The sequence below is a fragment of the Penicillium verhagenii genome (genome assembly GCF_028828195.1).
Source record: "Penicillium verhagenii strain IBT 33310 chromosome Unknown utg000008l_segment0_segment0, whole genome shotgun sequence".
In the NCBI taxonomy this organism is placed as follows: domain Eukaryota; kingdom Fungi; phylum Ascomycota; class Eurotiomycetes; order Eurotiales; family Aspergillaceae; genus Penicillium; species Penicillium verhagenii.
Genome location: NW_026643172.1, coordinates 2,385,669 through 2,409,347, shown reverse-complemented (window position 1 = coordinate 2,409,347; position 23,679 = coordinate 2,385,669). Strand labels below are relative to the sequence as shown.

The following is a 23,679-nucleotide window of genomic DNA, read 5'->3' as shown; positions in this document are numbered from 1 at the left end:
TTTGATAATTACTTGTCTTTTCTTTTGTTACGCCAACTTTTTCGGATGAATGATGAAATGAGCTAGAAGCTACAATATCAATTTCTATATGGCTATATGCCCAAATTATAATAATTTTGTTCCCAACATTGAAGTCTTTTTTCTTTTGGTCTCTGGTTTCATTTTAAAATAAAATGCCTAAACCTTGGAAGTTCTTTCTGGGTACATACATCAAATCTTGAGTTCAACTTTCAATGTTCTGGGCAACATTTGAACGCTTGAGGCAGTGTCCCTTTGAAGCAAGATCTAATGGACATCTGGATATTTTCTACCGCTGGGCCTAATATTTACCCGGTCTGTGACGAAAATTACCAAATACCTTCGATATGGTGGTGCCAAAATCTGGTAATATTTGTTCGTGACCGGTAATACCACCTGCATACTTCGCTCTGCTCGGTGAGATCCGTGGACCTCGGGGAATACCCGGGTACTACGCGCGTGCGGGAAAATATTTGAGGTCCAATGTGGTCATGGGGGTTTTTTTATATGGCTATGCCCATGTTTAGGAACTGACTAGGATATGGCCGAGATGCTCTGGGAGTATCCATGAGGCTACATACCTTCAATGTTACATGGCAGATATGCATAGCAGCACTCAAGCTTTCAAGGTCAACTTGTTTCAAACATTTGAATATGTACATATGCATCAGCATACTACTACCCAGGATACTAGTAGTTATATATAGTTATATACAACCTTGAAGAACCTTGCAAATGACAAACAACATTCTACATAAAAGACTGAAGTTGATCCTTGAAAGGTTTTTATGTACAGAGCCTCTCCAGATGTCATTTTTGTAACATTGAACATCGAGTGTAAATAGCTGGATAATTTTGAAAGACAGTGGACAAGTGAAAACATTTGAAGCTATTCAGAAAACTAGAGAGTAACGGCCAATCATGCGTGATCTACCAAATTAATGCAAGGCAATCTTATCAAACACCATTAATAGTACTAGCAGGGACTAAAAAAGCACAGACTTGAGAAGCGTAGTAGGAAAGTGGAGTCTCTTACTAGTAGGATTCTTAGCTTCTTTAACGTAAAAAAGAAAACATTTAAAGCATAAAACATGAAAATTGTCAAACAGTCAAGACAAATAAGACTCGCTTTAGTTAGAAAATCATGGCTAATTTAGAACCTGAAACTTACACCTGTTCTTGCTAATTATGGGACATTTTCTGCATGATCTGGTAAAAGAACTTGGTGTGACGACGATCGTCCGGCGCGTACTTGAGACTTGAACTTACATCTGTAGCCGCCGGACACATAATCACACCACGAACTTCCCCCTATAGTGAACAAACTGCTCGGATCCATCATGAATTCAAAGTTCTGCTTCATGCATTGTCACAGCACACGCCCTGGCTATTTTTATCTTTCACTACCAAAGCTACCTTCTAACCGCCCACCTTTTGACCTTATTCCCCCAATTCCTGAGGCACGGCGCTCCTCTTTGAGTCTTAGAGGGGTTGACCCCTAGATGGATGAGTCCCCTAATTTACCTGATAATTGTGACCTAATTGTTACTGAATTTAGAAGTCTGCGATCACTCTGCAGCACGCTATTCCCAACTAGGGATCTGAAGAATACCGTCGAAGCTGATGCAAAATATAGTAACAACTTAACGCGCGACTGACCGCTGAAACCGCACTATACCCGGATAGAGGTCCTTTACGGGGTTTCAAGCTCCCTTGTCGCGCGACCTGACGAACAATTGTCGGCAGTTTCGCGTTTCATCGCATGGCAGGCGTGGCCCTAGATCGGAGACCAGGATCCCAAAAAAAGAATAGGAGCCTCCGTTGGCGTCTGCATGGAGCTTTTCTCCATGTTTCATCTTGTTCAAGATCCGCTTGGGGTACCTTAGTGGGCCCTGATATTCTATATCTATATCTGCATCGTTACTTGGCTTGTTTGAGCCTGCTTAGTCTCAGACCATTTAATATCCAGGCCATTCTCCCTCATGGTCATGTCTCTGTTCCATCATCAGGAAGGTATTCTGATCTGAACGGCTTTACTTCGACCTACATTCGTTTCGATCTTAACATTCGTTTCAAACTCGCCATCAAGGGAAGACTCTTTCTTTCTGCTCCCTTGGATATTGGAGGCTCAGCGAAGTTGTCGAATCATCTCCACCATCTTTTCGTCATGTCTGGGGATCACGATCATTACCAGCCAACTACACCACCGGGAGTACCTTATGAGGAATACCTTGGATCTGGTCATAGCCGCAACGCTTCTTCTTCGTCTATCTACTCTAGTGAATCTTCGCCTTGGTCAACCATGACAGGTAACACTAGTCCCGTTACATCGCCCACTCGTCATCACCATGGGCCTGCCCTTTTGCCCAAGATTAGACCTCAGGATGTGGTGATTGAGCCAGTCTCCGCTGGTGGCCCTCTGCGCAATCGCCGCGTCTTGTCCAACACACGCAACCCTCCCGGATTTGCGCCTTATACTCTAAGTCGTCCGTCTCTTCGACGCAACCAACCAAATGGGGCAGATAGACCGCCTCTGGCGTCTCCCATTTCACCCATCGTCACTACGGGCCTTGTCAGCCATTCTGCTTTATCCTCTCCAGTGACCATAACCTCAAACAAGCGCAAAGGCCCTGGAGGTCACTGTCGATCTGTTTCGGCCTCCGTTATTGATGAGGCTACCCTGAGCCGGTATGGATATCCTACCTACCGACAGCTCCCAAAATATATTCCACACGTACAAGCCCAAACAACCCCAACTACACCAATTACTCCAGTGACTCCAAATATTGTTGTCTATCCTTCTCAGCCTCAACAAATGACAGTTGAAGTACCACGGATTGCTCCCGTACGCACACCATGCCATCCATTGACTGTACCCACGCCTCAGTACTGTTATAGCCCAATCCACGGCCCCCAAAGATCACCAGTGCACCTAATGAGTCCTCGAGAGGACCGTCCTCCCCCATCTACCAACTTGATCTCGTACTTGACTTCCCCTACCCAGGCAGTAAACCTGGTCCGCAATGTTAGCGTCATTCCTACCCGTGGCATGCATGACTACTTTTGGTGGGACATCCGTCAACTTCGCAACTGGACTTCTTTCTCCGTTGCTACTATTGACACAATCGATGGACTCACTCAGCTCCTAAAAACTGAGATTCCCGCAACCCTAGCTCCCCCCGTGGGTGTTACTTCTTCACGTCTCGCCCCAGAATCCGAGCCCGGCCTTGTTGCCCTAATCCGAGACCTCTATGCTCCACGAGTCAACGCAGCCCTAGCCGTCTCTCAAGGAGAAGAGCACCTCCAGCTCTATGCAGCCCCAGATATCCGCCATACTGGCCACAAAAACCACGGCCACCCGCACTTCTTAGCAAACTATTCCACCGACACGGACTGCACTAGCGCAGGGCTCCCGCGAGGTCGACTCGTAGGCATAGTCAAGAGCTTCGACCGATGGAACTCAGCAATGCGCAACGAAGCCCCCCACCGTCGCGTCGAGTACCTCAACGGCATAGCCCATCTGCAGCGCTGCATGCGCGAACACTCCTGCCGCTACGGCTTCATAATCACCGAGATCGAACTTGTCTGCGTACGCGCAGGCTGCGACGACGGCTGCGACGTCCCATATTTCGGCTACCTCGAAGTCGCAGCCCCAATCCCTCTTAAAACAGCCGCAACGGGCGGTCCCCTTTCCGCGCGCGACGTGCCGCCAGCCCTGGCAACCCCCATCAGCGCACGATCGTTTTCCTCTTCTTCTCACGGCTCGTCATATTCCCAATCCCGGCATCCGTCCCCAATGCCAGAGTCGGAAGATGATGGTTATGCAACGCCAATGACGGCTAGTCTGGCGTTGTACTTCTTGCTCATGCTTTCGAAATCCGTTCCACTTCCTCATCAGCCGTCCGCCCACCTCAACGTTGGCGGCCCTGGTGCCCTTACGCGGCAGCGTACACTCCCTGAGCCTAAAGATAACTGGATTCCTGAGCCACAGATTGGCGAGCGTCGTGACGCTAAGAGGGTCCGGGGATGGGTTTGGCCTCAGGATTCTTGGCATCGTCGTGAAGGGGGCGGTGTTCCTCGATCAACACGGAACATCAATATTAGGGCGAAGAAGTGGCATCAGTAGGTGTTTGGCCTGGCTAGGCTGCAGGCATAGCGTGTTATATTGAAATTGAGGCGTTAGAATTCTTGTGGAGTTTGTGTGGGATATTTCATTTTTTCTATGCTTTATTTTCCTCTTTCCATGTATTCTTGTTCTTTTCTTTTTCTTTGCCTATGATTTATGTTTTGGTTCGGGATGTTCTATTGGTGGTTGTTTGAAATGTTAATTCCCCCTTTCGTCGGTTTCTTGACGTTAATGTGATTTCTTTATTTTTTCTTATCTGTTCAAATATTTTGCTAGTAATATTCACCTGTACTACTATCTGAGTCCATTAACTACTACGGTTCTATGGATTTACGCTACTAAACGGCACGGTTCAAACTTCGATGAGTTCAATAATCTCCAAGGTCCCCATCTCCCCATGGTCTGAATCCATCTGATGGTTTCCAACCGTCGATCTGATCCACATTTACTGTGGGGGACCCCTTCTATCAAGCCCCAAGGACCTTGCGAGCAAGAGTACCTCGATGGCCATTTTACGTGAATGAGGACATTGTAGAAACAGCCAAAGATTAGGAATTGCTCTACTAGCACATATAAAGGAGGAAGCCCCCTAAGTTTGTAGGAATCTACGTTATAATACCACTCATTTCTACACCAATAAATCGCTATCGCGCTCTGCCGATCACAGCTTATTCATACTAATACTACTGTATAACAAAGGGTTCTACTTCCCACTCAAAATGAGCAACACTGCCGATACAGACGCCATAATCCACGATGTAATCATCATCGGCGCCGGACCCTGCGGCCTAGGCGTCGCCGCCCGCATCCACGAAGATACCCCCTCAGCAGTCTTCACAGACGAAGAACACCAACGATACCACTGGATCAAGAAACACGCAGGCAAAATGAATCTTGTGCAAGCGGGCCGCACCAAGAAGAACGGCGTGCGAGCCGAGAAATGGAATCGCGGCCTGCGATGTCCCTGTGATGGGGATAATAGACAGCGCCGAGCATCTGCGGACTCGGTGTCTTCTGTTTCGTCTGTTCCGTCGCTTGCGTCATCTACGTCCTCTACATCTTCGAATGTTTCGACGCTTGTTCTGGATGGGTCGGGTGATCAGTGGATGCAGAGGTGGAACAATGCGTTTCGGACATTGGAAATTAAGCAGTTGAGGAGCCCGATGTTCTTCCATGTTGATCCTGGGGATCGGGATGGGATGCTTGCTTATGCCCAGGAGATGGGACGCGAAGAGGATCTTTGGGAGATTCCGGGGTGTGTTGGGAAGGAGATGAGCAAGCATAAGAAGAAGAAGAGGAGACAGGGCGGAAAGACTCAGTGAGTGATCTCTATTATAACTTACCTTGGAATCTGCAGATGCTAACATAGATTTGTCTGAGCAGAACTATTGGCGTTGAGATTGACGAGCGAGATCGTAAAGATTACTTTTCTCCATCGACTGACCTCTTCACCGACTACTGCGAATCTATTATCGACCGATATGGTCTAAACCACCCAGATCAAGTACAGAAGCAGGAGGTTGTGGACATGACATACGATTATCTACCAGACAGAGGAGATGTACCAGTGTATAACGACAAGATCTTCACTCTAACGACGACATCAGGATTGAAATTTTATAGTCGGGCCGTTGTCCTCGCTATTGGTGCTGGAGGGGCGGGGATATCCAAGATTTTCCCATGGAAGCCATCCAGCCAGGAAGAGGGCTCTGGTGCATGCTGTCATAGTATGGAGATCAAGACCTTCCCAAGTGTCAATGTGCGTACCAAAATACAGCGTCGACAGGAGACAAATGTGGTTGTTATTGGGGGCGGACTCTCTTCTGCACAGATTGTGGATATGGCTGTGCGGAAGGGGGTAACCAAAGTATGGTTTTTAATGCGCTCCGGTCTTAAAGGCGAGTGACTCGTGCCTACTAGAGGTTTTGTTTTTCAATTCGATGTTTTGTTTTTTGTTTAATGACAGATACATGTTGCTAACTTACTCCTAGTCAAGCATTTTGATATCAGCTTACCCTGGATGGGCAAATACAAGAATTGGGAGAAAGCAGCGTTTTTCTCTGCAGACACTGACGAAGGTTAGTCCAGCCCTAAGAATTTAATGACACCCTAAGAATTTAATGACACACAAGTGACAGAATCAAGCTCTAACACACGTCCAGAACGTCTAGAAATGATCAAGACGGCTCGCAACGGCGGGAGCATCACACCCCGTTACACGCGGATCGTCAAGCAACATGCCGCCCGGAACAACGCATCCATTCACACAAACACAGTGATTACATCACATGAATACGACCAAGAAACCCAGACTTGGACCTTGGCTACAGACCCACCAATCCCGAATCTACCTCCGATCGACTACATCTATTTCGCGACCGGAGCCCGTGCAGACGTGCGCGAAATGTCCCTACTAACCCACATGAACGAGCAATACCCCGTCGAGGTGCGAGAGGGCTTGCCGTGCTTAACTGAAGACTTGATGTGGAGAGAAGATGTCCCTCTATACATGACCGGTCGGATGGCGGGCCTACGTCTAGGACCCGGGGCACCCAACCTCGAGGGTGCCAGACTGGGTGCGGAGCGAATCGCGTGGAGCCTAGAGGAGGTGCTTGGGACCCGAAAGGAGGTGGGGGAGCAGTGCGAGGGGTTCTGTGGGCTGGGGAATCGGTATGCGTCGCTACTCGGGGAATCGGACGAGTAGCAGGTTAGGGCTACGATCAGTTGGAATTTTGGAAACGCTGATAAGCTTCGAGTGAAACGTAAAACTGACACTAAAACCAAATCAATTGATAAAAAGAAACCCTTGGAAAAGACTTCCTGATAATGATTTGACTCCTTGATATTTTTCCAATCGTCTCATGTGCCCAGTTTCTGTAAAGAAGCGGTCATTCATTCCTCCCCTGTCCCTACATTCCTTGATCAACCAGGTGCCCACGCCGCTGGTGGCTTTATGGAGAAATAGTTGAAGAATGTAGATAACCCTTGTTTTTCGAGTCGGCGTTTACTGTAGCTTAAATATAAAGCTTAATGGAACGGGAAATGGAGGATTGGGGTTCTCGTGTGCCTTTTTCGTGATATACATACGGCGTTTTGGACGGTCTCGCAACGGCAAAGGTATTAAGGACTTGTTTTCAAAGTTGGACATTATGGATCGAGCCATCATGGAGCGAACGCCGGAGTCAGATTCACCACCAGAGAGTTTCAAGGTCAAATCATGCCCGAAGGAAGATAATCGGAGCTGGCTCAAGGATCCAGGACTGCGGAAGTTGAACTTGGGCATCGTGTTCATGTTCGCTTCATCAGCTGGAACGGGATATAACGGGAGTCTGATCAATGGCTTGCTTGTGCTGCCTGAATGTAAGACTTCAAAAAGAATCGAAATTCCACAGAGATCATATGCATAAGTCGTATACCTTTGAATTTGAAAACCTGGTACTAAAAAAACTGTGTTTCGTATAGTTTTCACCATCATTGGAGGTCTTAACCCCAATATCCTCGGTCTCCTCATCGCCGCTACCTCCCTCGGCGCCTTTATATCCTTCGTGCCAGCCTCATACCTTGCCGATATCCTCGGTCGAAAATCCTGCGTATGCATTGGATCCTCATTGGTGATCGTTGCATCTCTCGTTCAAGCCGCGGTCAACAGCCACTGGGCCTTCTTCGGTTGTCGAGTCCTTGCCGGCGTCGGCGTGGGAACTGCACAAACTGCAGCTCCCTTATTAGCGACTGAGATCGCCCATCCGAGACACAGACAGACTGCTACAGCACTTTATAACGCAGCCTGGTCTGTAGGATCCATTGCATCAGCCGCGATCACTTTGGCCACATTATATATGAACGGTGTTTGGTCTTGGAAGATTCCCTGCATGTTACAGGCGGTTTTCCCTCTGATGCAACTGATTGGTCTTTGTTTTGTTCCTGAGAGTCCTCGGTGGTTAGTCTCCAAAGGACGAAAGGATGAGGCACTTGCGATTTTGGGAAAATATCATGCCAATGGGAATCCCGATGATGAGCTCGTTCAGCATGAGTACAATCAGATTTGCATCAGTATAAATGTTTTGAACCAGCAGCCCGGCTACTGGAGCACATTCTTTTCATCCAGGGGAGATATGCATCGTCTTGCGATTTGCGTTATCTGTGGTTTGATGCAGGAATGGGCAGGAAATGGTAAGAAACAACTGAAAAGAAAACCCCAGAAATTGAATTGTGCTAACAAAATTCCAAAGGTATCATATCTTACTATCTTGCTCCGATTCTCGCCTCAGTCGGAATCACCCGTGCATCCAACCAGGGTGCTGTTAACGTGGGACTTCAAGTCTGGAATCTCATTCTATCGGCGACAGGCGCCGTCGCATCAGAGCGCTACGGTCGACGTATTCTATGGCTGCTATCGACAGCATTTATGCTTCTCTTCCTATCCATTACTACGATCGCAGCCGGCCTCTTTCAAGAGAAGCACGTCGCAGCTGCGGGCGTCGCTGTCGTGCCCATGCTTTTCCTCTTCTTTGCAGGCTTCGATCTTGCGTACTCGCCGCTCTTCATCGCCTACCCGGCCGAGATCCTGCCGTTCCAGCTTCGAGCCAAGGGTCTAGCCATCACGCTCTCCACAGATGCCGTCGCATGCTTTTTCAACCAATACGTCAACCCGGTAGCCTTCTCCTTTCTACAGTGGAAATATTATTTTGTCTATGTGGGTTGTCTAGTGATGTTCTTTATCCTGGCCTATTTCCTTTTCCCGGAGACAAAGGGAAGATCATTGGAGGAGGTTTCGCGAATTTTCGACCGCAAGCTTCAGATGGAAGACGTGAAGGAGAAGGACGGGGAGAAGAATTGATGGGGTGGACGAAGCGTTCATGAAATATTTGTGCTTGTATTTGTATTCAAATGTTTGTAGTTATAGTCTTAGCATAGCAATTGATTTGTCTAAATAGTGAAGAGGGAGAGAACCCTCTCCTTCTGAATAGTTACAATCCCATGATGTATAAGCTGTTTCAGCAAATCCACATGTCTCTCCACTGCAATCCCAACGAGTGCCCGATCTAAAGACTTGAAATAGCCTCGCATCTGCATCCAGAATGTGCGAGAATACCCACCTCCACGTTTGGGATCTCTAGTTGTGACAAATTGACCCTGGGCGATGGCCTGCTTTAGCGTTATGACCCAATCCCGCTGCGTACGTTTCTCGTGCATACCGCAGTCCATGTTCACACCAACCCATACCTGGTCTTCTCGGATTTGGGGGTTGTGTCGACGATAGCTCTTTGATGGGAGGTACTGGCGGCGCAGATATGGGTGGTCATTAATGGAGAGCATGATGCAATTATAACTGTTCACAGGTCCGTTTGGAGTGAGGACCTCGAGAGTTATTGAGTTGTAGCAGTTGTCGCTGATAAGTGTGCCGTTATAAGGCTCCGATAGATAGACAGCGGATTGGTTAGCGAGGAGTTTTCTCCCATTGTGGACAATTATGGAAAAGTCCACCGGCGCTGGGCAGTCTACCGGAATCCCGAACTATATATAAGCAAGATGAAGGATTTCTTGGGAACAATAGGTAACCGATCAATTCAAATGTTCCGGGCAGCCAGACAAGATCATTTTTATAAATGAATCAGAAGTTATATCGTGGGGAGGAGCTGATCTACATTGTTCAAGGATGGATGTAAATAAAAGCGTCCAAAGAAAGAATTGATACAAGTGAGACCTGGAAAGAATGGAAAATCCGACTCACAAAGGACTTCTTACAATAGTGTCTTTGTTGGGCATGCACACGTGGACAAAGTCTTTGAAATGTTAAAATGAGGGTGAAAGAAGCACATTAATGCTGTGTTGCACAAAAGCAGATTTTGGAAGAAAGCCGAATGACAAGAGGGAAGAACCTCTGGATTGGATGTGGTATTAACAAGATATACAGTTCTATTTTTTCGCTCAATTTTACTCTTGCTCAGCAGTGGTAGCAGCATTAGCAGCCTGCTCGGCAGAGGCAGCCTTTCTAACATCCTGGATGCCCTGCTGCACAGCATAGCGCTCCCGTGCCAGCTCAATTTTTGACTTTGGTCGCTCCACCTGAGATGCCTGACCATCGACCCAAGTAGGTTGCTCAATGCCCTTGGCCCGACCGACCCATTCACCCCGGCGACGCTTGTAGAGATCCATTGACCAGTTGCGCCACACTGCACGGCCAATGAAAGAATCACGCAGAAGCATCTCGTTGGACGCGAGTTCCTGTGCCATTCGCTCCTTGACGAAGTGGATATCCTTGGTGGCGTCCCAGAGACAGTCGACCACGTGAGATCCACTGTTACTCTGAGCAAGTTCAACCAAGTGACCCTGGAATCGAGGAACAAACTGTCGTCGGAATTGGGTGGTAGAGGTTTTGGATTTCAATGCCTGTTGTAAGACATGAGAGGATGTGGATTCTTGTGCAAGCTGGATAATTGTCTCGGATGGTTGGGCAAGCAAGCCGGTGTAGACAAGGTCACTGAGAGGTCCTGGAACAGACAAGAGGGTCTGTGTGAACAGAGAGCCATGTAGCTTTTCTGAAGTAAGAGTTGACGAGGTCTTTTTCCGGTGCTCGTTGTGTCCCATGTGAGCCTCGTAAGCTGTCTGTTGATTCTCCTGTTCTTCGTGTGTTTGGTGGTTTTGAATTTCTTCGGCGGTGGCGTCCAGTCGGAGCATCTGGCGGAGGCGAGCGGCAGGGTCCTCATCAAAGGCTTCTTTCAGTGCCTTGGCGAAGGGCTTTGTGTCAACGTTACGAATGACACATCGCTCAACCAAGGTCCGAGGAACAATAAGTCTGAATCTATCAATCAAACTCTTGACTTCGGGGATAATAAGGTCCATGGCATCCTTCAAGTCATCTTTTCCGAGTCGCTCCAGTGTCTTCAGAACAACATAGCCAGCTGTTTGGTTCCGAGCAAGAGAGCCGATCCGTTCACGAAGGTTGTTCTTGTAAAGGTTTTTGAACACCTTGCCCGGCATATGGCGCACCATAGTCTCCACAAGACGAGAACCAACAGGGTCATAAAGTAAGCCACGGATGAAGTTAGCGCTTTCGGTACCCTCCTCAACATTCTCATCGGGGAGCAATCTCCGCAAAATAGATTTTGGGTCCTTGGCGCTAGATTTGCCGAAATGGGAGAGCTCAAGAGTCAGCATGACCTGGAGGACTGGGTTTCCAACGGGGTGTGTGGCCAGAGCGCGCAGATAGACGTCGTCAAGACCCAAAACCATATCATTCATGATCTTCTTGAGCGCGGGTTCGAAGGATTCTGGGACACTGCGTTTCTTAGGAACTGCCTTTTCCTTGTCCTCCTTGTTCTCCTCCTGTGTGTTCAATGCCGAGAGACCTAGTCTCTCCTTATTGCGGCTGGAAACAATCGAATCGTTTGATTCGACATCCACTGGCTCTCCAGCAAGGACCAACAAAAGCACTCGGATCGTGTGCGAGGCGAATCGTTCGGTCAGAAGAAAACCCCAATTTCCCTCCAACTCCTTAATTACGGCCATGAACATCTCTGACAAAGACAGTTCCGGCTCGTCGTCTCCGGCTTCCTCTCCGTCGTTATCGTCCTTCTTCGCTTGGGTCTTCGATGTCTTCTGCATGACTGCCGGTGCCGCGTTGATGAAAAGTGTCTCACAGCAATGACTGGCGAATCGGTGCTGCACAAGGTGAAGGAAATTACCAATGAACTTGCTGAAGAGGCGTCGGATCTGTCGGACATCTGACATTGAAATAAGTTTCTCCATGAGCCTTGAACAGCCCTGACTACAGGCGATCTTCAGTTCCTTTCCGTTGGCCTCCCGATATACACTCTCCACAAATAAGTGTTTCTCCTCGGCATTCTCGAATTGGTTCGATTCGAGGATCTCGCTCGCGCGCGAGAAGTACTCTGACTCGTCGGCGTCGAGCAAACCGAAGAAAGGCATGTCACCGTTGTCCTCAGACTCTCTTTGTTCGCCTTCATCCTGCTGGCCAAATTGTTGGTCACCCTGGTCGAGGGGAATGTAGTCGGCGCCATGATCGTAGGTAACGTGGGTATCGCCGTCGGCGTCCACATTGTCGGAGGGCTTTATGCGCTTTGCGACGGGTTCTTCGGGCACCTCATCAAACTTGCGCTTTGGTTCACCCTCTTTCTGAGCTTTCTTCTCGGCCCGACGGCCTCTCTTTTGCTGTTCACGAGGCATGATAATTGTGTTTTGGAAGCTTGACACGGCGTAGGATTTTTTTTTTGGGAAATTTCTGGATAAGCAGTGGTCCAAGCGTTTCCGCGGTGCTGTTTGCTCAGTTTGCATCCGATAAGGCCAGGGCGGTGGCGGTAACCAGGACAACGACAACTACGATCTAGTTCCTGTCAGTAGTATACTGTACACGCCTTTGAACATGATCCGCAAACCGTCAATCTTGTGGTATACAAATTTGTTAAATAGACACATATAATATACATCGCATTTTGTTGCCAATTTTTTATACAGCCGAATAAATGGCAGAGACATGCCGACCACACTCAACTCGCTGCTCCATACTCTTGGTACGCTTGCCAACAGGGCCTTTGTGTCTGGGCATAAGCTGTAGTCTCGCTTCAGGCTCGGGCTTCTTTGCAGACTCTGAAGGTGCCTTGATATACGTTGGCCGAGACTGGTTGCTTCGCTTTCCGGTTCCGAGTTGGAAATGCTCGTTACCTCCCCACCAGAAGACCTCGTAGCCGAAGTCTTTCGACTTGTCTAGCGAGTCGGTGTTCTTGGCATTGACAATTGTCTTGTTGTCCAGCACCGCTGCGGCGTGATTTGTGCCGACAGACATATAGCGAAGACGAATAGGAGCTAGCTGCTTCAACTTCTCGTCATACTCGCTCAAGCCGCTCAGGTCCTTCACCTGGGTGGGTGAGTCTTGGATGTGAATCCATTTGCCGGCTCCCAATGTGCCCCAGATGCCTCTACCACAAGACCAGGTGTCGGCAGTGATAGTGCCTAGGTCGCGGACCTTGGTAGCGTCTTCCTCAGGACCCAGAATCCGCTTAGAATCAACACTGAGGAAAGTAGTAGCTCCACCGGCGGCAACGCTAGTGACGGTCGGGGAATACAATGCCTTTCGGTAATACTTCCCTATTGGAAGAATGAAAGGAGTGTCCTTGAATGCCTCCCACGGTTCGAATTCCACTCCCAGCTGCCCAAATGAATTGTCTCCCCACGCAAAGAGACGGCCGTCCTTGGCCAAGGCTAGTGCGTGATAGTCACCAGAAGCGATCTGTGTAATCTTAGAGCCCTTCAGAGTTGCTACTTCATGACACGAATCTGCTGGTCCACTAGGTCTGGTGGACCAAGTCAAGCCAGGTACACCGAGTTGACCGAGAGTTGGATAATTTTCAGTTGATGAAGCTGCTGTAAAGACACGACCGGAGCTTGTAAGCATCACAACATGCTCTAGACCACCACAAATTGAGGTGACCTTTTCACCAAGCTTCAAAGAAGGCTTCAGAATGCGGTAACTCAAAGCAGAGCTTGCTCCCCAGAGCGGCACCCATGAGCTCTCTCGAGCTTTCGGGCCATTCAGTTGTTCCGACTTGGAGATGGGAACCGAATAGATGTTTCCATCGGAGGATAGAGCAATGAGTCGGCTTTCAGACAGAGCAAGGGAAATCAAGTTTTTGCCTGTCAGAGTCTTGCTAGGCTTGAACTCTGTCTCAGAGAATCCCTTGCCCCACTGCACAAGATCACCATCCTCCGTAATCGCAGCACCAGACTTCTCATCAACTTTGAAATCCCGAAGGACCTGGCCGTTGAAATATTTAAATCGTCGGGGGGTCTTCACGTCGGCGTCTTTCGATCCCGGGTCCACCACTTTAAACTCATTGGATCCCCAGGTATAGACACCAGGGCTCTTCAGACTTCTTTTCTCCTGAATAAACTCGGCCCGAAGATCGTTGACATCAATGACTTCTTTCTTAGGCAGCTGGCTGTCGATCCATGTTTCTTTCCAATTGCTGGTGAGGTATGAATAGCCAAGGAAGCCTGCTGTACCTGCGACCGCGACACCAAGAGAGGTGGTAAGCCAGTTCGAGGATGATCTCCTAGATTTGCCACTAGCAAGTCGTCGACATGGCGCATTCAGAGATCGGCCTGTCGCGAGGGTCGGGCGGAGGTGGCGGGTAAATTGCGCCGCGGGCTGTCGAACTCGAGATGGCAGCATATTGAATTTTGACGACAGACAATTAATACATATCCAGAAGCGTCTTTCGGGGGGTAGACAAAATAGCCAAAATGGTGAAGAGAGAGCTACAGTGACAAATTAACCGCCGGGGAAGCTTCATTTACGTAGCTTGCGTCAAATCGGGCGGACTCGCTTGGCAGAACTTCCCCGGTTCAATACACTTACCATCTCCTGCTCGACTGTTCGCGATCCCCAACATTGGCTCTGTGTTTCACTTTTAGCTTTCAAAAAGCGATGTGTAGGTGGACTACCTAGCGCTACTACTCTGGGTTTTGACCACCACCATGCCTTCCACCAAGCAGCAGCGTGCCCGCCGTCAGACTGCACCATCGGGCCCACCGCGGAAGCCAACTGCCAGCGAAACACAACCTCGCCTTGAATCGACACAAGAACAACCTTCGAACCTTTTGCAGTGGAGCATCCCCAGCTGGAACAATGAATTGGATTTCTCTCAGTGGCTCAATGGCGTGAAGGAGGATCTTGTCGAAGAGAGTTACGACCAATACCAGTGAGTACAGATGAACGTGCCCAGGCGGGGTGAACATTCTCCAGACTAATCTTGATCTTTTTGTCGCAACTAGGAATTGTCTCGACGAATTGCAACAATCAAAAGACCACATCGATGAGATATTGATGAACACTTTGACTCTCCTTGACGACCTATCTAGCCTATCCGAGTCCTTTAAATCCGTTGAGTCGCAAACGTCGAACTTTGAGAAACAATGCGAAGGGCTACTGTCGGCCCAGGAGAGAGATACAAAGCTCGCAAACGGTATTCAAAATAATCTCCATTACTATGATCTCTTAGATCCTGCATCCCGCCGACTGAATGCCCCCGGTGCTGGAAATACTGTTCGCGATACGGAGTTCTCAAGCATGCTCAGACGTCTTGACGTGTGCTTGGACTATATGGAAACCCACGTTAGTCAAAAAAGTTACTATTCTTGAGGAGAATGTTTACTGATGTTTATTCTAGCCTGAGCAAAAAGAAGCAGAGGTCTATCGCTCTAGATACAGGCTTCTCCTCACCCGCGCGCTAACACTCATCCGTGGTAATTTCGTGGCTGCGCTCAAGGATATCTACCAAAATGTCTCGAAGAAAGTTTCAGATCAAAACTTAAACGAAACAGCCCTGTCGGCTCTCCTCTACGCCAAATTTAGGGTTGGAGCACCGGAGCTAAAGCAGATTGGAGTCGAGATCCAAAAGCGAGCTGTGCCTCCCTTAAACCCAGAACAGAACAGTGAGGCTGAATACCAGAGTCTGATGAACGAATTGCATAGCAATTACTCCGCTACTCGCGCTCGTCTCATCATACCGCTTGTTCGTAAAAAGCTCATCGAGATCACACAAACACCCAGTTCGTCGAAAGACTTGGTATCATTTGCTCGCGCAAGTATCGGTTACATTCGCGGCGTCTGTCTAGATGAATATGATTTATGGGGCGAATGGTTCCATGGACAAGGAGGGTTGTACGACTTCCTTGAAACCATTTGCGAGCCTCTCTACGACCATCTTCGTCCTCGAATCATTCATGAGAGTGACATTGTCAACTTGTGCCAGCTTTGCACTCTGCTTCAGACTAGATACTTCTTGGACCCCGAAGAGGAGCCCGAACAACATGATACAAATCAACTTGATTTCTCTGCGTTGATCCAACCGGCCTTGCAGGATGTCCAAGCTCGGCTGGTATTCCGGGCCCAAGCGGTTCTTCGTGATGGAATTGAACGATACAAACCTCGCCCGGAAGACATCGATTACCCTATGCACAGCCGTCAAGTATCGTTGACCGTGACCGACACTCAAATTTCAGGGAAGAAAGACACGACTGCTGCTACTATGATTGACATGACCAAACCGACAGACGGTGACGATGCTGCGCAAGATAAAGACGGCAAATGGGACTTTGAAACCCAGACAGCGCTGAAGGGGTGGTATCCCACCTTACGAAAGGCAATTTGGCTCCTTAGTCGAATTTATCGCCTTGTCAATGTGAGTCTATCTTATGTCATACATGATGGTCAAGGCATGCCATTCCTTTAGTAGTTACTCCATGCTTACTCTATCACAGTCAACCGTTTTTGATGATCTAGCGCACAACATCGTCCACCAAACAACTTTATCCCTCCAGAACGCAAGCATCCTGATCTCCAATAAAGCCACCCCATCAGACGGTCAACTATTCCTTATGGGCCACCTCCTTATTCTCAAACAACAAATCGTCGCATTTGACATTGAATACGTTGCTCCAGAAGTCAGCTTCGACTTCTCCGGAGTCACAAATACTTTCTGGGAACTGCGCGAACGAGGCGGACTCTTCAACCCACGGAACCTGATGCGCCTCGTTGGTCATGGTCTCGTTCCCCGCGTTGTGGAGAACATGCTCGACGCCAAAGTCGAACTTGACGGCCGCCTTCGCACTGTCATTAACGACTTCATCAACGCCTTCGCTGCACGGATGACAGCTTCCCTTCCTGCAAAGTTTGTCGATACCCGCAACCTCCAGCGCGGGGAACTGATTCATCCTTCTTGTCGTACCATTGAGAAAGAAGTTCCTGCTTTGAGAAAGTGTTTGAACGAATACATTGATGATACTCGAATGAAGGAGACCCTTGTTGGCGCAGTGCAGGATCGGACGATCCAGATCTACGAAGACTTTTTGGAGAAGTATGCTTCGTCGGACAAGGGCAAGGGTTTCAATACGAGCATGAAGGGGAAAGGCCGGGATGATGCCGTTTGGGACCTGGACACTTTTGCCGAGTGGTGTGAGGGTGTTTTCAGAGTCGGTGTTGCTGGTTTGCAAACCGGAGAGGTAGATGAGGACGAGGATGATCTTTCGAGCACAACCTCCTAGATTTCTAGTCTTTGTTTTCTTTACCCGGCTTGACTCTCTTTTTTTCTCCCATCGCATTGCGCGCATAGATACCATATGAAATTCAGTTTTTAAGTAAAGAGCAATTTCAATTTTAGCACTTGAGATTTACTACTTAGCCATTTTGGTTGGCACAGTTAATGTGCGTATGAAATGATACCTGGTATCTACTACAAAATACGTGATTACTTCTTCATGGATAAATCCGTGGTATGTACTGAGTCCCCAGCCTCACAGTGGACGGGAAGAGATATTATCAAGGAACAACCGAGTCCATATACATACAACGAAGAGTAACATGAAGCCCATAACACCGAGAACCATAATCCATCGCAACCATTTCCAATTCTAAATCTCGCTTGAACGAAAGAAGAAACTTCGAAGGGGTATGTATAAATGATGAAAGTACAATGAAATGAATTTTGAACATGACCCGGGAGAGAAGCAGGGGAAGTAGATGAGACAGTGTCTCTAGGAGGGTGGCAATCCAATCTTGGCGTACAATTCGGTATCAAGGAAATTGTACGTTGGATCCGATACACAGAATGGGTGCCGAGTGAGTAAGGTACCAGCGGTGGGCCGTTCAGCGGAGTCACTGTGGTAATGTCAGTATTTTGATGTTCAAAATGGCAAGAAGGGAAAAGGACGGAGGTAATAAACATACACTGTGAAACAATCCCACATGAACGAGAGAGCCGCGAGAGACGCATTCGCGCTCACATCATCTGGGATTGGCGGAGCTTGGCCAAGACTTCCAAGCTTAAAGATTGCGCCGATTGCTTCTTCTTTGCTCCAGGGACGACGGCCTGCGAACATCTCAAGCACCACGCACCCAAGGGACCAAATGTCAACCTTGGCGCTGTAACCTTGGCCCTTTGACTGAATGACCTCCGGGGCCATCCAGAAGACAGAGCCTTGCATAGAATTGGTCGAATCGTTGCCGTAAATGTTGTCCGTCTTCTTGGAGATACCAAAATCGGAAATCTTGCATGTACCATCCAGATCCAAGAGAATGTTGTCTGACTTCATATCTCGGTGAAGAATACCCTTATCGTGCAAGTAGGCCAGACCACTTAGAGTTTGGCGAGTGAGTGATTTCACAACGCTCTCCTCGAACTTGCCATGTTTCCGTAGACAACTGCCGACCGAGCCACCGGAGATATACTCGAGGTAGATCGAAATTGATAGTTCACCGCGTTCGCATCCGAGGTACTGGACAATATTCGGGTGTTCAAGATGTTGCATAGTGTCGATCTCTTGGTCAAGAGCATTCACCATTTCCTTGATACGGTCACGATCGGTTCCGGCAATTCGCGGATTGATCTCGACTTGTTTGACGGCCAAAACTTCACCATTGTCCGCATTCATGCCCAGGTAGACACGTCCGTAGGTACCTTTGCCAATCAATTGACCACGGATAATACGGAAGGTAGCCGGAGCAGAGCCACTCGGGCCTTCTCTGGTACTCTGCGGGATAGGATCGAGCCGGCTGATTCGACTCCCTGGCTTCGGGCTGATTTGCATAATTTTGGCGCCAAACATCTTCGTACTCTTTCTACGGAGCATACCTGACTGCTGCGGGCCAGAGGAGCTAACACTTTTTGTGCGATGAGAATCACGAGCAACTTGTCGAATAGATTTGGTTCTTCCAAGACCGCCGCCGCCGCCAGCCCCACCGCTTTGATTGATCAACTTATTAGCAACGACCTTAGATCCTGCCTGAGGTCGCATGGTTGATGTATCAGCCCCATAGAGACTGCTTGGATCAATATTTGAAGCTGGAATAGGAGGCGGATGTAACGGTTTTCGAAGATTTGAATCATCGTGATGATTGATCTTGGAGCTTGGCGAAGCCGGTTCATGCAGATAGGGGGCATCGAGATCAACATCTGGGAAGAAGCTGTCCAGGTTGTCGATAACGCCTTCCACAGGGGGTCTACTGGCCCAGACATCTCCATTGGCAAATGAATTTCTTCGGTTGGGGGGTTTTTCGTCAACCGGCGAGGGGTCGTGGTAGAAAGTTCCAGTATCCTGGTTGTCGGAGGTCTCTCCGCCGGAACTATCTGCAGGGACTGGAGATGCGAAGCTCACTCTTGGCCCTTTGAGATTCGTGTCTACAGTGAGGCTCCGCCCTTGCAAAGTCTTTGCCTCCGGTTCAGGCTTGGGCTTCTCCTCGTTCTTATGAGCCAAAGGAACCATGAAAAGACCATCATCGGAAGAATCGTCGTCATCATCGTCATCAGCTGGCGCCGCTGGCTGGGGAGTCCGCTGGAAGGAGACTTCGTTTTCTTCAAAATCAAAGGCTGGACCAAATGACTTCCGAGATTGCAAAGAGGGCCGCTCCGGGGGGTCAGAGGGATCCTTGGAAGATGCAGCAAAGGATGCTGGTGAATCTTCATTGACCTGCTCACCAAAGAATTTGGGACCACTTTGAGAAGAATCTAGAATGGGTGTTCCATTAGGATCTGGCTTGCCCACAAAAAGAATTTCACCTATATGAAGATGGTTTGTTTGAGATTTAGACTTACCCAATGTTGTTCTACTAGAAGCAGTTTCAATGGACCCAAGGGTTGGGGGCCGGTCGGAATCCGAGCTAGCGCTTTCACGATTGGCAGAAGAAGGTGTGGAAGAGACGTTGACGGACGGATTGCCAGTTGCACTGATTATCCGACCGACGCCAGTAATGGCAGCTCCCAAACTGTGAGTTCCAGGGGGCCTTCGGAGGGAATTGACCTTTGTGAGCGTGTTCGACTCATTCGGGGCCACTGGTGGTCGTCGGAAGGGTACCAATGTTTCCGATTTTTTATCGTCGGACGGTGAGGCCTTCTTTGATTCAAACGGTGAATCGCGAGGTTTGTCGAAGTCGATAACCTTTGCACTTCTAAAACCAGTTTGTCCGGGATTCCCATCTCGGGGCAGTTGCGGGGAGGGAGGATGCCGCGAGATATGATTTTCCTCCTGCTTTCGCTCGATCTCTCGTTTGTAAGCCTCATGGCGGGCAGATAGGTCGTCCTTGTGGGGGTCCACCTGGGGTACACTCGGGGTAGCTTTTAGTGTTGTTTGCCGGGAGCTTGAGAAGGGTGAATTGGGATTGACATGAGTCTGGGGTGATATCCTCGGTTCTTCACCCACTGGCTTCCGAATGATGGGAGTGTGCGTTGCAGTCGGAGACAAAGCCGGCTTGTCAGGGGATACTGCAGATAAAGAAACTCCAAGACCATCCATTAGAGACGGACGAGATTTTCGCCCTTTGACAAATAACAATCTGAGGGAAGCATGATGATCCAATTTTTGTTTTCGGAAGCGTGACAAGGATTCATCATTCATGAAATCATCGTGATCAGTCTGCCCAGGTTCAGTGACACATATCTGGGAACCACTCCAATCTGAGATCCCCAATTTGTTACATATGCCTGCACGCATGGTTTCTGGCGAAGACATATCCGTAATATCGATCAAGCGATAGTTCAGATTGTCCACGGTCGCGAACACCCATTTTTTAGCCTTGGTGGTTGTTGCCGAAGATGGACGCTCAGCAAGTGACAAGTCACTGGTGCTGAAACCGGGCACTGTATAAGGTACATAGCGAGGATCCGGGCTAGGTGGTTCATGGTCCGATTCTTTAGGCGACGGGTAATTTGAATCTGTTCCTTTGGTCTTCTTCCGGAGTCGGTCGAAAAATCCTTTGTGATCCTTTCCGTGAGCAGAGGAATTTTCCCCACTCCACGATCGACCATGAGCATCCAGAGGTGATGGGCGAGTGGCCTCGGGACCCTTACGATTCTCATAGTAGCGAACGCCAACTGCAGAAGAGCCCCGGCCAACGCCAGGAACCGAGTCAGTGCTGTTCCCACGGGAGTGTTCCTGTCGAAATGGTAAGTCTCCGGTGGAGGAAGATGCCTGTCCACCATACGAAGGTGACGCAAACTGTGTAGCTGGACTGCCACTTTTAGGGCTATGCTCTGGCCGGAGAGTAGATCCAGAGAAGGTTGCCGCGTCATTAGACAAGGAAGGGCTTTGTCGGCGGTGTTCACCAAGGGCCGCCCCCAGGGCGCCGCGTGAAAAGTCCGACCGTCCAGGAGCAGTTTCTCGTAAGGGTGACTCGTAGGGTGAGCCATGTCCAGTGGGGTTTGGAGTGGTGAAAGAGCGCGTTCCCATGGTTCCCTTTGCGCCAGTTGTGTTTGCGGCAGCCAGCTGCTCTGCAGTAATGTCATTCGTTCCCTCAATGGCCGAACGGGGTTCACGGGTGAAATATGAGGATCCAGGCTCGATAACTGGCGCTTCCTGGCGCAAAGGAGTAGATACTGAAAAATCTGCTGCCCCATCATGAAGCTGCCGAATTAGCTTGCGAATACGCAGCCCTTCATTGCGCTCCACACGTTCACGTTCCGAGTCCCATCCTGTACCATTTCGGACGCACTCTTTGGCTAGCTGGGGATAGACAACCTGGTGGATTTTCCCCAGGTTGCCTCGCCCCCCGAACTGGAGGCCCAGCTCCAGAAACTCGGCACCTTGCAACTCGAGAGATTTGAAAGTGTCTTGCCAATCCTTGGAGAATTGGTTTCTGGCAAGCCACAGAAGGACCTTATCAAGAGGCCACTGCGCCGCCGCTTCACTTGGCGACAGACCGCCCAGAGACGCGCCACTGGTGTTATGGCGATGACTTGGCGATTTTGTAAGCTCGGCCACTTGATTGACAGTTTGCGGTGATGGATTCACATGCTCATTTGGCAACTCGTGAAAGTTGTTGTGGATGGCAAACGGTGGCGGCATTGTTCGTCCTCCTGGAGTCTGCGGGTTGTAGGCCCCTTCAGGATATACCTGGGTTCCATTAGGGCGCTGCCCATAAGGTTCGTAGGTAGATCTTCCATGCAGATGTTCATAAAGTGGTGGGAACCCGCCGATAGTGTCATTCCCGGGGACGTAAGTTGCCGAGGTGAGAGGGGTGTCTCCAGGGACGAAATTTGCCGAGGGATAGGAGGTGTCCACGGCCGAAAAATTGGCCGGTTTATATGGAACGTGTTGACCATGAGGTGGCGGTGGCGGCATAGGGTACCCAGGAGTCATAACTTGTCGGACGTAGGCAGGCTGCTGCTGCCATGATTGAACATACCCTGCTGGTACTGGCGGTGGACCTGGGGGTGGCGGTGGCATGCCAGGTACTCCGACGGGCTGGAGCTGCGCTGGCACTCGGGGAGGGGGTGGAGGAAGCCCCGTGAAGTATTGTTGTCGTTGACCGTCCATGGTGAGTATGCGAGCAAGATTTGACGGCCCAAATTACAGTATTATCGCACTGTACAATCACTCTTTCAAATTAAGACCACGATAGATGACGGCCTTGGGTTTATGTCGCTATTAACATCCCGTATAGTGGCAGAAAGAAGCAATATTTTGAGTCGCGACGATTTCCTTATCACAGCATCGTAAGCTTCGGAGTCGCCGAAGTTGATTATCGCGGCGTTGAAAACAGGGCTCGAATGACGTGAATCGGGGAAATGAATGCCGCTATGCTTCTGATCGGTGAACAGCCAGCTGCTTCAAGCTGGACTCAATCCTGAAAGATGGAAAATGTCAACAACCTATGGCCAACTTGGGAGTAAAGAAATTGGGCGAGGGCGAGGGCGAGGCCGATCCCCCTCTCCGTGGACCAAGCAAGTGCAAGCGACGGGAGTCGAGATTCCCCGCTCCTTGCGGAAGACATATCCCTAAGATAAACAAACATAAAGGACTTACCGAGACGAGATCACAGGGATGACAAGCGTTATGTGACAGGGAAACAAAGGAGTGAATCTTCACAAACATTCGATGCCTTTTCTCCCGGGCGCTTGGGATCATCACGTGGGCCCGCTCTAAAGTGGAGCACCAAATTGTTTTTGTTAAGTATCAGGGGAGCTATCTGCTCCATCGGAAATTTTTATTATTGGGATGTAGGACATTTCCCCCTGATCTTTTCTGTTTAACAAAAGTATATAACGAAAGAAGAAGAAAGCATCTTATCGTTTGGGTACCAAGGTTTCAAAACACCTTAAAGAGTCTCATAAGACTACTAGTATTCTCTTCTATATAGATGATTCTTCACGATTGGTTATTCCCCAACATTGAAGATAAATGATCTGGAGAAAATCCATTATGGTGGGCCGGAGCCGGTCAACCTTCTAATTTGACGTCTCAGAATGCCCCATCGAGAACTTGACAGGTGAAATTGGTGGCGCATAGCATCCCTGGGCCGGGGGCTAGGAGCGGTCTTAGCGCCGGAGCTAAGTAGCTACGCCCGTTGCTCCTGCAAAACACAATAGATTTGAGGATAGAAAAAAAAAAAAAATTTAGAAGACAAAGTTGATTCATCTCTGCATGGAGGGGAGACTGCTAATGATAAATCGCTTGAAAATTATTGAATTCGTATGCGGCATAGAAGAGGTAAAAAAGAAAGAAAAATTCCGCCAACATTAGGGTTT

General features: G+C 49.0%; 8 protein-coding genes across 8 annotated transcripts; 4 read left to right on the top strand and 4 right to left on the bottom strand.

Annotated features, from left to right (window-relative positions):
- Positions 1-2,185: 2,185 nt before the first annotated feature.
- Positions 2,186-4,144, top strand: N7466_008879 (uncharacterized protein; the record flags this gene model as incomplete). The annotated part of the gene is made up of 1 exon (XM_057168268.1): positions 2,186-4,144. One exon carries the CDS (start codon positions 2,186-2,188, stop codon positions 4,142-4,144), a length of 1,959 nt encoding a protein of 652 aa, XP_057018899.1.
- A 719-nt stretch (positions 4,145-4,863) lies between these two features.
- Positions 4,864-6,848, top strand: N7466_008878 (FAD binding domain protein; the record flags this gene model as incomplete). Its single annotated transcript, XM_057168267.1, has 4 exons — positions 4,864-5,462; positions 5,528-6,042; positions 6,136-6,222; positions 6,307-6,848. 4 exons carry the CDS (start codon positions 4,864-4,866, stop codon positions 6,846-6,848), a joined length of 1,743 nt encoding a protein of 580 aa, XP_057018898.1.
- A 445-nt stretch (positions 6,849-7,293) lies between these two features.
- On the top strand, positions 7,294-8,981 carry N7466_008877 (uncharacterized protein; the record flags this gene model as incomplete). The annotated part of the gene is made up of 3 exons (XM_057168266.1): positions 7,294-7,504; positions 7,607-8,314; positions 8,374-8,981. 3 exons carry the CDS (start codon positions 7,294-7,296, stop codon positions 8,979-8,981), a joined length of 1,527 nt encoding a protein of 508 aa, XP_057018897.1.
- An 89-nt stretch (positions 8,982-9,070) lies between these two features.
- Positions 9,071-9,460, bottom strand: N7466_008876 (uncharacterized protein; the record flags this gene model as incomplete). Its single annotated transcript, XM_057168265.1, has 1 exon — positions 9,071-9,460. The coding sequence occupies one exon, from the start codon at positions 9,458-9,460 to the stop codon at positions 9,071-9,073; it is 390 nt and encodes a 129-aa protein (XP_057018896.1).
- A 618-nt stretch (positions 9,461-10,078) lies between these two features.
- On the bottom strand, positions 10,079-12,331 carry nop9 (RNA-binding RNA processing protein NOP9; the record flags this gene model as incomplete). The annotated part of the gene is made up of 1 exon (XM_057168264.1): positions 10,079-12,331. One exon carries the CDS (start codon positions 12,329-12,331, stop codon positions 10,079-10,081), a length of 2,253 nt encoding a protein of 750 aa, XP_057018895.1.
- Positions 12,332-12,611: 280 nt separating this feature from the next.
- On the bottom strand, positions 12,612-14,333 carry N7466_008874 (RCC1 domain-containing protein; the record flags this gene model as incomplete). The annotated part of the gene is made up of 1 exon (XM_057168263.1): positions 12,612-14,333. One exon carries the CDS (start codon positions 14,331-14,333, stop codon positions 12,612-12,614), a length of 1,722 nt encoding a protein of 573 aa, XP_057018894.1.
- A 305-nt stretch (positions 14,334-14,638) lies between these two features.
- Positions 14,639-17,206, top strand: N7466_008873 (Golgi transport complex subunit COG3; the record flags this gene model as incomplete). The annotated part of the gene is made up of 4 exons (XM_057168262.1): positions 14,639-14,862; positions 14,936-15,275; positions 15,331-16,344; positions 16,424-17,206. The coding sequence occupies 4 exons, from the start codon at positions 14,639-14,641 to the stop codon at positions 17,204-17,206; spliced, it is 2,361 nt and encodes a 786-aa protein (XP_057018893.1).
- Positions 17,207-17,695: 489 nt separating this feature from the next.
- On the bottom strand, positions 17,696-22,468 carry bck1 (uncharacterized protein; the record flags this gene model as incomplete). The annotated part of the gene is made up of 2 exons (XM_057168261.1): positions 17,696-17,819; positions 17,889-22,468. 2 exons carry the CDS (start codon positions 22,466-22,468, stop codon positions 17,696-17,698), a joined length of 4,704 nt encoding a protein of 1,567 aa, XP_057018892.1.
- Between the last annotated feature and the right edge of the window lie 1,211 nt (positions 22,469-23,679).